This window comes from Fistularia commersonii, chromosome 24, assembly GCF_037954325.1.
Source record: "Fistularia commersonii isolate RoL2024-O1a breed Wild chromosome 24, RoL_Fcom_v1.0, whole genome shotgun sequence".
Classification (NCBI taxonomy): Eukaryota; Metazoa; Chordata; class Actinopteri; order Syngnathiformes; family Fistulariidae; genus Fistularia; species Fistularia commersonii.
This window is the reverse complement of record NC_141307.1, coordinates 6218980-6232864: the sequence shown is the minus strand read 5'-3', so window position 1 is coordinate 6232864 and position 13885 is coordinate 6218980. Positions and strand designations below refer to the sequence as shown.

The window sequence follows — 13885 nt, the reverse complement described above, 5'->3', positions numbered from 1 at the left end:
ATTACAAACATATGTATGTATGTATTACAGATATGTATCTGTAAATATATGTATGCATAGATAGGCTCACACATAATGGAATGGATATGGTACTTTTGTTCAGAATGAGATTGCCTTATATTCAAGGATTCAAGACTTTTAATGTTGTTAAACAGATTGCAACAACATTTAGAAGTAGCAGCGCTCAGGTTCAGTGTCATCAAAAACAGACACAAACCAATCTTGACAGAGAGGACGCAACTGGGTTAGATATAACACAGAAAAATACAAGACAAAAAATATAACCTAGAAGAATAGAGATAAATATGGAGAAAGATATACATAATATATCGTATTCTAATTCTCATTTTATTTTTAGTTGCAATTCATTACCGTATAGATATGGTGGATTAGAACATATGTACATATTTTCGTTTAAGTGTAGCTGGGTGAAAGTATAAAATATTCTCAAACAGAAAGTAGTCGAGTGAAGTTGAAATGTCCTACTCATATTTAAGTGCGACCAAAGTGAAGTTTACTTTCTTCGGACTACAGACGCAGTCGTGTCGCTTGAGCGCTTTTATTTTGAAAGTCCAAACCGGAAGTGATATCGTTGTTTATCAAGGATGCCTTGATGGTTTTCCCCCACGGTTCGCTCCCCCGGGTTGTGACAGCGCCGGACCTCCCCGCGGCCAGACGCGCTCCTCCGCTCCTCTCCCGCATCACAACCGCCAGACGCCCGACGACGCGTGAAATGCGGCCGCGCGTGTCCGTGGATCCAGAGGGCGGACCGCTGCCGGACACCCCCGCCGCCCATCACCCCGGGGGCGCGCTTTGTCTGTAGTCAAGACACTCCTCTCCTTCCACCCAAATTAAGAAAGAGGACCTCCAAATCCCCCGAAAATGGATTCTTTGCAAAATGGGACTAACAGCGAGGAGGAGCTGCAGTGCCCCGAGGAGGAGGAAGAAGAGGTGGATCCACGGATACAGGTGAGAGGGTCCACGGGGATCCAGATGTGGCAGCTGTGAAAGTCACATTGAGACAAGTGAGAGCGACAATGTCAGCAGAAGATGAGAAGAACAATAAGATGACCACCGTATTTTTCATAGTGATGGGAGATTTAGCTTTAAAGAAAATACTAACTTCTGTTATCTGTTGTGGCAGAGTGAATTCAAATGTGTTCGTCCGGCAATCAACCGCTCCGAGGTGTACGCTGTGCAATTTGTCCACTAACACATACTCTCTGACCAGCTAATGTGGAAAACAGGAGTGTCCCGGTTGGGCCTCTCTCCCACCCTCCATTCACTTCTGTTTTCTGTAAACAGGGAGAGCTGGAGAAGCTGAACCAGTCCACCGATGATATTAACCGCTGGGAGAGCGAGCTGGAGGTAAGGCCGACGTACAACGCGCAAAACGTTGCCCTCATTTTCGCCGCCGCCTTTCGCCCTGATGGATAAACACTTGCAGAAACTGGCAGGGACTCCGGAGTCTCCGCTTTCCCATCGGAGAACATCTGCGAAGTCCCTGCAGCCCAAAACTCCCTACACAGCGCGGCCTTTTCGATGTCGCAACATCTGGAATAAAGCGGTTGTTCCGCTGCATTCCGGCGTGGCGTACGAGTTCCCCGAGCCGTGACTGTTAAATATAATATTTTGAGTGGCACATTTGGAGCGCTCGGAGTCCCTGAGGGTTCGACCGCAGCTTCCTGTGAAAACAGTCCCGCATACTTTCGGGGGAAAGGAGCCGCGGCGTGCTAAGGTTTCTCGGCCTTCGCCGCTCTCCGAATGTGGGCCAGGAGGGTCACTGCTCACCAGAAGAGAAGAATTCCAGATCCTGCCTCTGGTTTCTCTCCTCCTGAAAGAAGGCCTCTTCTGTTTTTCATTAGACCTTCACTTAACGCTGAACTGGGCTAAAATAAAAAAACAGCTTGCAATCAGGCAGAGAGAAACTCCAGAACGTAGTTCTCGGGTGTGTTTTTGGGCGGTGCACGAAAAAAGAGAAAAGAATTTAGACAAAGATATCTCCATCATTATGCCGACGCGTTCTAAACGGGTTGCAGAAGGCAGCTTATCCAGCGGAGGAGCCGGGGAATGTTTAAATGCCTCCAAGGCGGTTTTTCTGCAGTCTGGAGGAGGGGACCGGTTGGTTGGTTGGAAACGGGTGATACTTAGAAGGCCTGCTCTTAACTAGCTGGTTTTGGCGACCCTTACGCTTGAGATAAAGAATTAAACACACATGCAGCAGTGTATCCTGCCGCTTTCTCTCGTACTTAAGTATCAGGATCCATATTTGATCACGGTTAGTTTTTTTTCTGAACTGCATCTGTTAAGACACTTTGCTTCTATAATCTCCTTGTGCGTGCCAACACCCTTTGCCTTTTAGAACAGCTGACATGAAATAATGGGTAATAAACACCTTATTCCCACTTTTTTTTGGCCCGCGTTTCCTGCTTTTGTCCTGCCGGCGTGCACCGGACGGAGCGTGCCGAGCGATATCCATCCTTTTTTGGAGTACGAGATTGTTTCCCTCGGCCGTCAAACTTATTTACTTGTTTGTTTATTTACCTCTCATGAGGCAGACGGAGGGTGTGTCGTGGGTACTATCTCATCGCAGGAAGAGGAAGTCAGTAACCGAGATGATGTCACAGGAAGCGTACTTCCTGCGGTGCCCTTGCCCCCCCCCCCCCCCCCCGTTAGCCCGTCACCTTCTCATGTATTCCTCACATGTTGGGTGTGTTTTCTTTCTTTACGAGCAGGATGCAGGTGCTGCCGCCTTTTCGCCCCCTTTCTTTCCCCCTGCGAATCACACACACACACACACAAGGGCAACTGAGCACGGCCTCTGCGAGACGAATCGAACAAAAATGTCGGGTGTTTTTCTGCGCATCCAGGAATATCCATCCAAACGAGCTCTGTGATGTTTCGGCCGGCGGCACTGAGACGCTGCTGTATTTTTTTTTCCCTATAATGCACATGCTTCCATTTGGACAAATGGGTCAGTGGTGACTCGAATTAGTAGAGCTGCTCCGGAGGCACAAAACCAAATTGACCGGGGTCACACCGGACAACTAGTGGCTTGTGTTTCACAGCATAAGAAAGAACGGGCGACGGCACCCTGATTGAAAATGACTGAAAATGACTTTCAAAGTGATCAAAAGATTCTTTTCAGATCGAGCTTAAAATCAGCCGATACAAAGCGGTGCCTGTTTTTGTCCCAGGAGTGTTCCCTCAAGGGGGTTGCCTCCGCATGGCTTTTGATGGTGAATTAAAAAACAAAAGTCATGTAACCTCTGCACCTGCATACTGATGAATGTGTGAACTTTCTCAAGAAAAAGTCAAACGAAGCAGACAATGGCATTCTTTTCAATAACCGCCATCTATGACCTTCATTCCTGAATGAATCAAATGATCTGTCTATAATCTCAAGCGTGTGTGTGTGTGTGTGTGCGTGTGTGTGTGTGTGTGTGTGTGCTTGCACGTGCACAGGACTGTCGCCAGCGGTTCCGCATGGTGCTGGTGGAAGCGACGGTGAAGCTGGATGAGCAGGTGAAGAGGATTGGACGAGCTGTTGATGATTCCAAACCCTACTGGGAGGCGCGCAAAGTGGCAAGACAGGTAAGCGAACACACACACACACACACACACACACACACACACACACACACACACAAAAAGTGTGAGGGCAGGCTTATTGAGGATTAGCGATGAGAAGTCTAAACGGCTCAGCTTGTATCTACTTAAAAGGAGCGCAGTCACATGATTTCTATTTTTAAATCAGGCACACCTCTGCATGTTAAGCTACTGTCATACACACACACACACACACACACACACACGATCCTTGGACTAAAGGGAAATAGTCTGTGCAGCAATAAATCTCTTCCAAATCTGCGTGCTTCTATTTCTAGAGACCCGGTGCGTTCTCTGTTGCTGTACGCTGTTGCTGCAGGTCGATGCAAATAGGGCAACTTCTGCAAAGCATAGAGCAGTGAACGGTTTCCTCTGCACGGGGTCACGTCCTCCGCCGTGCCACCGCTGCAGCCGCCACCGCATTGATGTGATAGGATCGCAGCTGGAATTCGCTCTGGCGTCCCCCACCCCCACCACCCCGGTCTCGGCCAATAAGGAAGCAGAGGATGAGTCACTCATCGCAAGGCTGACATTTGTGTGTCAGAGCTGAGCTGTCAAGCCGAAATAGATTGCGCGTTCATATCAGTGTGTGTGTGTGTCTGTGTGTGTGTTTGTCCTGGCACGTCGGCGGGTGACAGAATACCTGCCAGTTGCATCTGTTTGTGACAGCAACACGTGAGAGTCAGAGGATTATCGCAGGGAGATTTTTGAATTTCGACGAGACCTGCGTTCACGTGAGGGGATCAGTGTGTGTATGTGTGTATGTGAGTATGTGTGTATGTTGTTGGGTTTAGAGCAAAGCTGATGAAGGCCTTGGGTTAAACTGGCTTATTGTCTGGTCATGGTTTATGGATGAATTTTCTTTAATATTTAATACATGACCCATTTTCGAAGGGATCTGAATCCCTACCCTCACTGACCCCTACAGAATAAGCACTCACACACAGATCCACCCCATCCTGAGCCAGTCGCAGCCCCCAACCCCCATTTGTTTTGCCCCTTGCATTCCAGCAGACTAGGGGGGCGATGTGTAGGAATTTGCCTGTACTGTCCTCTCTATTGTCCTTTGGACACCCTGCTCTTCTGCACCATTGCCTGGCTGTCTGCTCGCCTGTCTCCTGCACAGTGTCTTGCCAGTGTGTCTGCGTGTGTGTGTGAGTGTGTGTGTGTCTACCTCCTTAAACTCTCACCTCTCACAGGCTGTGAATGAAAGGGCTGAAGGTGTCAGACAGTGCGACCGTCTTGACTCATTAATTAGAAATGAGGAGGACGTGTGACGGCGCGCACACAAACGCATAAATGTCGCAAACGCCCCTCTGCATCATGTTGATCATCGTGACGTGATTCCTAGTCATAGCATAAAGTACGTTTTTAAAAAAACAAATGATACCAACTGAATAAAATTGTGGAGCAAAAGTCCTTAAAATGCCATTGAAATCAGTGCAGTTGAATAACTGTCGATGAATGATTTTCATGGTTATAAACCGAGACCAACAAACAGCTGGTCTGTTTGAATGTGACACAGTCGTAAAATGCGGGTGCCCGCTATTTTTTCCAAACTTTGTGTAACGATAAATTCCCTCTGCTGCCGGTCACTCACTGATTATGTACGGGTTCAAACTGTGCAAAACAGAAAACGAACATATGGCGAGAAGGTCAATAAAAACAAAATGCATATTGAAAAAAAAAAATCATTCTTTTATATGATTAAATATTCAAATCCTGTATGTTTGGTCGAACCAAAAATAAAAGAAGATTCCACGCAGGACCGAGTCATTCTGCCCGTGTTCCCTTGTGCAAAAGGTGTAGAGAAGAAGGAAGCTGAAAGTGTAAGACAAACAGAAACACTTTCACAGAGGTCACATGCACAGAGAGGAAAGAATTCACATATATCAGCATATCCAAGCGTTGGTTAGAGCAAGTAGAAAGCCGGACTATAATTACTCGATATTATTGTATGCTCATGCACGGTGTGGCGCATCTTAATCGGTGTCCTTTTCAGCTGACTTTAGACGGTGCCAAAATGCAAAGCCCTAAAAAAAAATCCCCGGTTGTAAAAACATGACGGTGTGAGTTAAGTCTCGCAAAGGCAAACCGCCGGAGCCTTGGCCCAGGTCACGGCAGTTCACCGGAGCTGGGTGTTTTGTACTCCCTAAGAGAGGAAGCGTGCCGTTGTTCCGTCCGGGAAGTCTTTCGAAGGACACGCCGTTTGTGCAACATTTATCTGACTCGACAAAAAACACAGATTGTGTCCAAACGGCCGATTATCCTCCTCCGAGAGCCTCAGCTATTTACGATAGGCAACTGGGACGGATTCATCTTTGCCAGTTTGCCAGGCGTACAGATTGCGTGGAGCTCTTATCTTGCCGCTCCCTTCCTCCATCGCTTCACCTCCTGGAAGGGACAACTCGGGATAACGTATCTCAACCCCAGGGACCAATGTCAAGACAACGTCTACGTTTTCTCCATTTTGCGTGCGACGGTCCGTCTGTCCTTTGCGTCACCGCTAGAAGCCTTATCGTAAACACTGCCGACCGCAGCAGGGGGGTCACATTACCAGCGTGACGTAGCAGGAAAGGCCATGAGAAACAAATGTGTGACAGCTGAGAGGAACTCTGCAGACCTTTCGGACGTCTGTTATAGATGAGGTGTGGCACCGGCATCACCCTGTTGACCTTTTTAAAATCTTTCAGGCTGTTGTTTTATGTTTTCCTGGTACTGGTCAACGATTCACATGTAGTGCCTTCATTCAACAATGAAATCCCTTGATTTTCTCTTCAAGATGTGAAATTGCAGTAAAATCACCAAAGCATGAACTCTTGTATTGTTCCGTTTGCGCGAAGGAATGCAAGCTAATCATCTTGTAAGGACGCTTATTTTAAATGTAGAGAGCAGGCAGCTTATCTCCACACCTTATCTTTACTTGAGATAATTGCTTCAAAATTTGGAATTCCCTTTAAGGCTTATTTTTACCAGGTTCTGCAGCTGTAGCTGGAAGCGTCGCGGCTTAGCTCGGCAAAGCTCAACATCCAGTATAAACCCCAGAAATGTACGAGGCTCTCTTGCTGATCTCACCACACCGTCTCTTCTTGTGATATTCATCTATTTCTCAGCAGGTGAAAAATTGTAATGGTAAATGAGCCGTCGTCGTTTGAAAAACAGACGCGTGGATTCATGCCAGAATTCATGCGTGACGGCGAAATGACACACAGATATAAATCGAGATTTGCAAGACTTTAGGGCGTGCTGGCTTCCGCTGTAATGTTGTCAAAGATACACCATTTACCCGAAAATTACTGTTTGACTCACAGTTGAATTGAATCTTCACGTAGTCTTAAAATACAGTCCCTGTTAGTCAAAGCGCAATTGTCTGATCAAGATCGGAGCGCCGCATGGGAATGTAATAGTGAATTCATGCACGTAACAATAAATCAGGAAAGCCCTCGAAATAATCCCAAATCATGATCGAGACCATTGTGCTTCTCACTCTTCCTGCCGCTGTCGATATTTGAAAAGAGAGAATGTACTCTGGGCACTCGGATTGTTTGCACAAAACATTGAAATCTTCCCATGTGTGGTTGTACCGTGAATAAATCGGCCTTTATCATTGTTTGAATGGCATTTGACCGCGCCAGTGGTCTACAATCGTCCATTGAAAACCCTCAATGACGTAAAAATAAACTTAAGGGCCAAGTTTTATTGCCCTGTTCAATAGAAAGAGAGCCAGGCAGCGCAGGAGGGCAAGGCCGCTTGTTCTAGAGAATCCAGTTGCACAGATATCTGGATCTTCTCCGTCTTTCTGTCTGAATGTGATTCGACTCCCGTTAGCCGGTCATTTTCCAGCAGTGCGCCCACGTCTGCGTGGAGGGAGTGGGTCTAAATATGTCCAGCATGACTGGGATAATTCCTCCATTGACCGTGGCTGTGGGCAGGAAGAACCCACTGACAACGTGTCACATTTTCTATGTGACAAAGCCTCAGTTTGTACCCACACGTGTGTGTGAATGTGTGTGTGTGTGTGTGCAATTTTTTTTTCACCTCATAACTTGTCATAAGGATCAGTTCCTCCAGGAAAAGTTCCTCCAGAGAAAATGTAGGTCATCATATCTCATCCACACTCTTTCTCTTTCCGTCTCACATTCACATACACAGCCTCACACACACACACGCCCACACAAGTACAAACACACATTCACAAACAGGACCTTTCCATCACATGTTTCTCCTTTTGCCATAGAAAGTGTGTGTACCTGAGTATGCCTGGCACGGATGTAGAAGGTGTGTGTTGATACAAGGGGACAACACAACAGGCTTCGCAGGTTGAAAAACAAATAAGGAATTCTAACATTCCCGACAAACATTCTCCACAAACACAAATTTTCACTGTCACAAATAAGAGGTCATTAATGCTTCATGACATGAATGTTGATTGTGATAATACTTTTCCTTGCAAATTCAACTATATTTACAGTCGGTGGGCTGACGGAAGGAACAGCAGCTCCTTCTCACACAGGTCGTGAGATCATTCTGACATTCTCTGAACTCCAGGCCCAGATAGAAGCCCAGAAGGCCACCCAGGAGTTCCAGCGGGCCGTGGAGATCCTGCGGGCGGCCAAAGAGACAATCGCCCTGGCCGAGGAGAGACTGCTAGAGGAGGACAGCCGCCAGTTCGACTCCGCCTGGCAAGAAATGCTCAACCACGCCACACAAAGGGTGCGTACATGATTCGCGAGTGTAATGTGTGACCTCCCTATACTTAATGTGAACGTCTTCCACGTGGTTTCGCACGTTTCCATGGAAGCTATGAGCGCAACTAGCATAACGGCTTGTGGTGTTTGTGGCAGGTGATGGAGGCCGAGCAGTCAAGAATGCACAGCGAGGCGGAACACAGGAAAACTGCGGCCAATTACAACTCCTGCATCGGCCACATGCGTCAGTTAGAGAAGAAACTGAAGCGCTGCATCAATAAATCCAGGTTTGGAACGCCTTGTTTCTGCTCCCACCCTGCCCCAGCCTCTCCGGAGCCGAAGGAAGAGGGGCTTCGCTTCAGACATCTGATGCAGTCCAGATGTTTCATGTCCTGCTTGTGCGGTGTTGGGGTGTACTCCCTTTTCTAAGAGCCGAGGAATGCGACGGCTCTTACAGGAGTGTTTTTCTTCCAGCGATTTCTCAAGTGTCACTTCCTCCCCCTTCTCACACTGTCTTCTCTCTCTCCCCCTGCAGACCGTATTTTGAACTGAAAGCCAAGTATTATCTCCAGCTCGAGGTAAATATATCGCATTTGGCGTCTCAACCGCGCACTCTTTCACCACATCTGCCGTATGACAGCGGAGGCTGTCTGCCAGGTCACCGCTTCGGTCCGGACAGTCACAGGAACTTGCCAGACAACAGTGTTTGAATTATTTAGCGATCCCTGAATGTTCCTCCACCGCCACCCTGAGGTTTGAAGTGATAACCCGGAGAGCACTCAGATTGTTTTTCAATGGCAGCGTAGTGGGTTTCAATCAGGCTCTCACCGTTCTGTATCCAAACTGGTGAGAAAATTATCCTGTTCAGTCAGCGACCTCATATCTGAGTTGATCAGGAATATTCGAAGCGGGTTAAATTCCCAGCTCGTCGCTCCGCTGCTGTCATTCCCTCATCCATCCATCCCCACTATGCATTAATTATATGAAAACATGAAATGCTCAGAATTCCCGTGATCGAAAGTATTACAGTTTGCCGGATGCCTGCTTTGTCCAAAGTGTTCAAATATTAATTTGGTTTGGTCGCAGCGGGGGCTAAGAACACAGTCAGACTGTCTGGAACTACAAATGTGGGGAGGGGAATTATGGGCTTGGATGTTGGTTTGAGATAAAGGCAAAATACAAAGCTTAACAGACTGTGTTTAATCCTGCACATTCCCATTTGAATCATTCATAAACCTTCCCGAAGGAAGGCTCTATGCAGCCACACAGCTCATCATCAAAGTTGAATAAAAAGGCTTCATTTCATTATCGTAATTACTGAATTGTATAAACTCAGTGTTGCTAGGTTTGCATGACAAAGTTTTCGTTACTTCTCTGCGTTCAATTAATAAATAAATCAACCACGCAATGTTGTAGAAATGTGATGATATTCTTAATATTTAATGATATATCACCCACTTCTATTTGGGCAATAAAGCAGTGGACTGAATTCCTTTCACCCTGAATTCCGTACTTGTATTACTAATTGGCGATGTTTGCTATGTCTGCATGCAAACTGAGAATGGATGTGGTGAAAAAAATAAATATAAAAGCTGTTTACCATCAGTAAACAAGTTTGCCGAGGTGACTTATCAGTTGATTGTTGAAATGACCCTTTTTTTTCTGTGAGTTGTGCGTCATTAAGTGATGGTCGGTACCCTCAGTGGAACTAAGAAGCTGCCTCTCCCACAGCAACTAAAGCGTCATGTGGATGAACGTCAGGCAAAACTGGTGGTGGCCAAGGCTGAGTATCGCGCGGCTCTGCGCAACCTGGAGAGCATCTCCGAGGAGATCCATGCCCAGAGACGCTCCATCGCCATGGGAACCAGGGAACAAGGGGTCGGCGCGGAAGGAGACGCGGGCAACGAGGACATCGCCAACTTCAAAATGGAGTCCGACGGTCTTTCAAGTGAGTTCGGTTGGAGCTGGCCACTGAATCGTAATCCGCTTCATCCATTCACGGCGTGTCCTTTTCCCTCATCAGATCATCTGCATGTTTAATTTTCAAATCTGCACGCGTGTGTGTTTCAGTGGTGTCAGTGTCAATTGACGAAGAGGCCAGTCACAGTAGCAGCTCAGAGGAAGATGCCGACAATCAGTCCGCCACTTCCCCTTCCTCATCTCCCTCCCATCCTTCCACATCTGCCTCCGCGTCGGCCTCCACACCCCTCGACATGCCCTCCTCCTCCTCCTCCCCATTCTACTCCCCGCATCTCTGCCCGCTGTCCTCTTCCTCCTCCTGCTCCTTCCCTGGTTGTGTGGAGTTGGCCAGCCCCTGTAGCTCTCTTGACCCGGACTCAGTTTGTGGTTCTGGGCACGCCTCCCCTCTCCTGGGCCCTCGCAGCCAGTGCAGTGGAGCCTCCTCTCCAGACTGCGACCAGGAGAGAGGTGTGTCCTACCTGTCGCAGTGCACGATTGTTTACCTCTGTTGTGATGCGTCATCCTCTATGTGTTTTGTAGATGCAGTCCATCGTTTTAAAGAAATTTTTTATAGAAAATAAATTCAAAGCTATATTGAAGGAGTAGACACACATGCACTTTTTGGTGTGGTACGTGAGAGATGCTGACAAACATCTATCAACTAGGAGCTGGCAGGCTATTGCAGCCAAAGTGTTTCTAATCAGTGTTTACCCACTCACATAGGATCACACTAGTCTATGTCGTCTTATTGGCAAATAACGGGCCAAAAAGATGTGTAATGCATATGCATGTGATACACTGTGCAATGTATTACTGGCATTTTAAGATCTAGCTTTACGCGTAAAATAGCATTCACTCAGTTCATATGCCTAGCATAATTATTATTATTATTGTTATTATTACTACTGGTAGTGTTATTACCATTATTACTACTGCTATCATTATCGTTATTATTATTGTTGCTAGTGCTATTATTAGCATTATCACTACCATTATTATTATTATTATTATTATAATTATTATAATTATTATTATTATTATTATTATTATTATTACGATTATTAGCATTATTATTATTATTTTTATTACTATTAATAGTATTATTATTATCAATATTACTACAATAATGATAATAATAATAATTATTATTATTGTCATTGTTAACATCAGCTTTGGCACTGATTTTCAATATTTTCATACGATACATATTTTCAAAATTATTGCGTACTTCTAAAGCATAACAGCAGTAAAATATCCCCTGAGTGGCATTGTCCTTACTTTGTCAGAGCACGGCATCATGAAGGATTTTAAAAGTAAGAAATTATGTTGCTAAATTGTATATTCACCTGTTTTCCCCTTTTCCACTTCACCATCTCTTAGGCGACAGAGCAGAAGGAGCAGAGGCAACGTTAGAAGCCGGTGTTAAAAAGCTGAGCTTGACTGTATCGCAAAAACAAGAAGAAGAAAGACACGACCCAGAAGACGACCCGGGAGACGAGCGGGATCCCGCCTACTCGAGCTCTCCCCTCCCCTCTCCGGGGTCGGCCACTACCATCTTGTTAATTAACGGGGTCTAGTTCATGTCGAAATCTTCTTATCGTGGCAACTGGACTTGAATCTCTTCATTTGACGACGTTTCAGCCCTTATTCCAGAGGCTTCTCCACTTCTAATGACCTGTGGGGAGTTTCCCAATATAACTGCCAGGGTTTTGGGTGGGTCCAGGTTATGGTGGCTCGCTATGTAAATGGAAGAGTTAATGAGGGTGTCGTTCCTTGGGGATAAGAGCAACTTTTGCGGGATCGTCTAGATTAGCAGAGACCTAGACCTTAGACCCAGTTTCGCCCCAAACCCTGACAGTTATATTGGGGAAACTCCCCACACGCCATTGGAAATAAACAAACCTCTCGGATGAGGGCTGAAACATCTTCAAGTGAAGAAATTCAAGTCCAGTTGGCACAACAAGAAGATTTGACAAGAATTCACCATGACCTGGATGACTGAGAACCTCCACAGACAGCAGTGTCTGATGATCATCCTTCTCGTTTCAAGCCTCAGCGTGAACTAAACTGACAGAAATGGGAATCGGCCACTCGCCATAAGAAACGAGAGAAGCTGTGCAACCTCCAACCAACCTGGCAGATGTCCCTAAATCCATCTGATGGTGTCACATTAAAAGGTGCTATATGTAGTATGTCTAAACATCAGTATATCTTTGTCCAATAGATAGTCAATACATGTGGATGTAAACAATCAAGAACTGGGACGGGAGGAGCGGTATTGAGAGGACTGTATCACCCATCACCCATCTTGCGATGTCCTCGCTCTCCCCGACAAAAGAAGAGCCCCGTCTTTTCTTTCGTGCCATACGTTATCTTTGTAGCTCAGAAAATAATGTGAGCGTATGGCGACACCAGCCCTCTGGGCATTGATAGCCTATTGATAGCTTTATAGTGACGTGTCAAAGCTAACCATTTATACCTTTTATTGATGTGAAAGTACCAGGGGTGGCGGCATTTTGTATTAATGTGAACTGTGGCGCTAAGATCCCGCACTATTTCAGGTTCGAATCGGGACAATGCCGTTGTCCGATGGAGGACACTTTGTTTTGCCTTGACTTTTGAACTCCGTAAAGCGGGAGGGTTGGAAGAAGGAAACCGAAGTAAACGCACTACTCTGAGCACTACTAGATCTAGTATTGAGCCTCTGAGACACAAATGGTCTTCCATTAGGATTTGTAGACGAATGAGTGAATGTGATAATAGGTCATGACTTTGGTCCTATGTGCTTTTGTCTGTGAATGAATGTCTCTATTCTGTCCAGTTTGTGTTTGGGAAAATAGTCCAATACTATCCTGTAGTACAGATATTTTATATTTATACTCCTGTATTCTTGTATATGAACAATGTTTTGTGGTTACTGTTGTTAATGTTTAACACAAAATAAGCAATAAACATACGTTTAATGTAAAAGATTATTTTAATATCAATATATATACGGTACAGATTTATAATGTCATAGGGGTGCAAGAAATGCGAGAAAAATAGCTAAAAAGAACAAACGCTCAAATGAAATATAAATCACGGTGGCGTTGGTGTTTGACAGATACATCAAGTTGTATATTGGAAATCCATCCACTTTGGAGAGTGTTTTGGCGTCCTTGATAAAGGTCTCAAACGCGGCTCTTGAAGTAGATACATCATGGAAGCCTCAGGGATACGACTCGGTTTCATCATTTACACTTGGCCTGTATAGTAAGATGCTTCATTATTTTCAAGAAGAGCCTCACGGGGCATTTCGGAAACATTTTTCTTGCTGACTGTAATTTATCTCCCTTTCTCTGTCGGCTGTTTTTGTGGACTCGGCGGTCTTGGCTGTTCCCTCCTGCGGGCTGCTCAGCTGTCATTTTGTTATCCTCCGATTTCATTTGGTGCCCAGAGAGTCCCCACCTGGTGCGGCTCGGCTTCTTTTCATCAACAACAATAACCCCCGACCCCGGCTCTCTTCAGCAACTTTCCGTGCATTCCTCAATGCATGCTGCTTTGTCATTATCCCGCATTCTGCAATTTGAATATCCGTGCCAGGAAACATTTAGCTTCATAACTCGCAGAGTGGTTTTGTAATACCCCGC

General features: G+C 45.9%; 1 protein-coding gene across 1 annotated transcript; it reads left to right on the top strand.

Annotated features, from left to right (window-relative positions):
- Positions 1-629: 629 nt before the first annotated feature.
- On the top strand, positions 630-13226 carry LOC147219765 (SH3 domain-binding protein 5-like). Its single transcript, XM_086171335.1, has 9 exons — positions 630-969; positions 1306-1368; positions 3466-3594; positions 8158-8322; positions 8454-8584; positions 8833-8875; positions 10029-10245; positions 10368-10724; positions 11637-13226. The coding sequence occupies exons 1-9, from the start codon at positions 883-885 to the stop codon at positions 11831-11833; spliced, it is 1389 nt and encodes a 462-aa protein (XP_086027461.1). The 5' UTR covers positions 630-882; the 3' UTR covers positions 11834-13226.
- The last annotated feature ends 659 nt before the right edge of the window (positions 13227-13885 follow it).

What these genes read in the sequence shown, in the direction of transcription:
- LOC147219765 (XM_086171335.1), top strand. Translation starts at nt 883, where the DNA reads ATGGATTCTTTGCAAAATGGGACTAACAGCGAGGAGGAGCTGCAGTGC. An exon ending in GCTGGGAGAGCGAGCTGGAG is followed by an intron (nt 1,369 to 3,465) that starts GTAAGGCCGACG and finishes GCACGTGCACAG; the next exon opens with GACTGTCGCCAGCGGTTCCG. An exon ending in AGTATTATCTCCAGCTCGAG is followed by an intron (nt 8,876 to 10,028) that starts GTAAATATATCG and finishes CCTCTCCCACAG; the next exon opens with CAACTAAAGCGTCATGTGGA.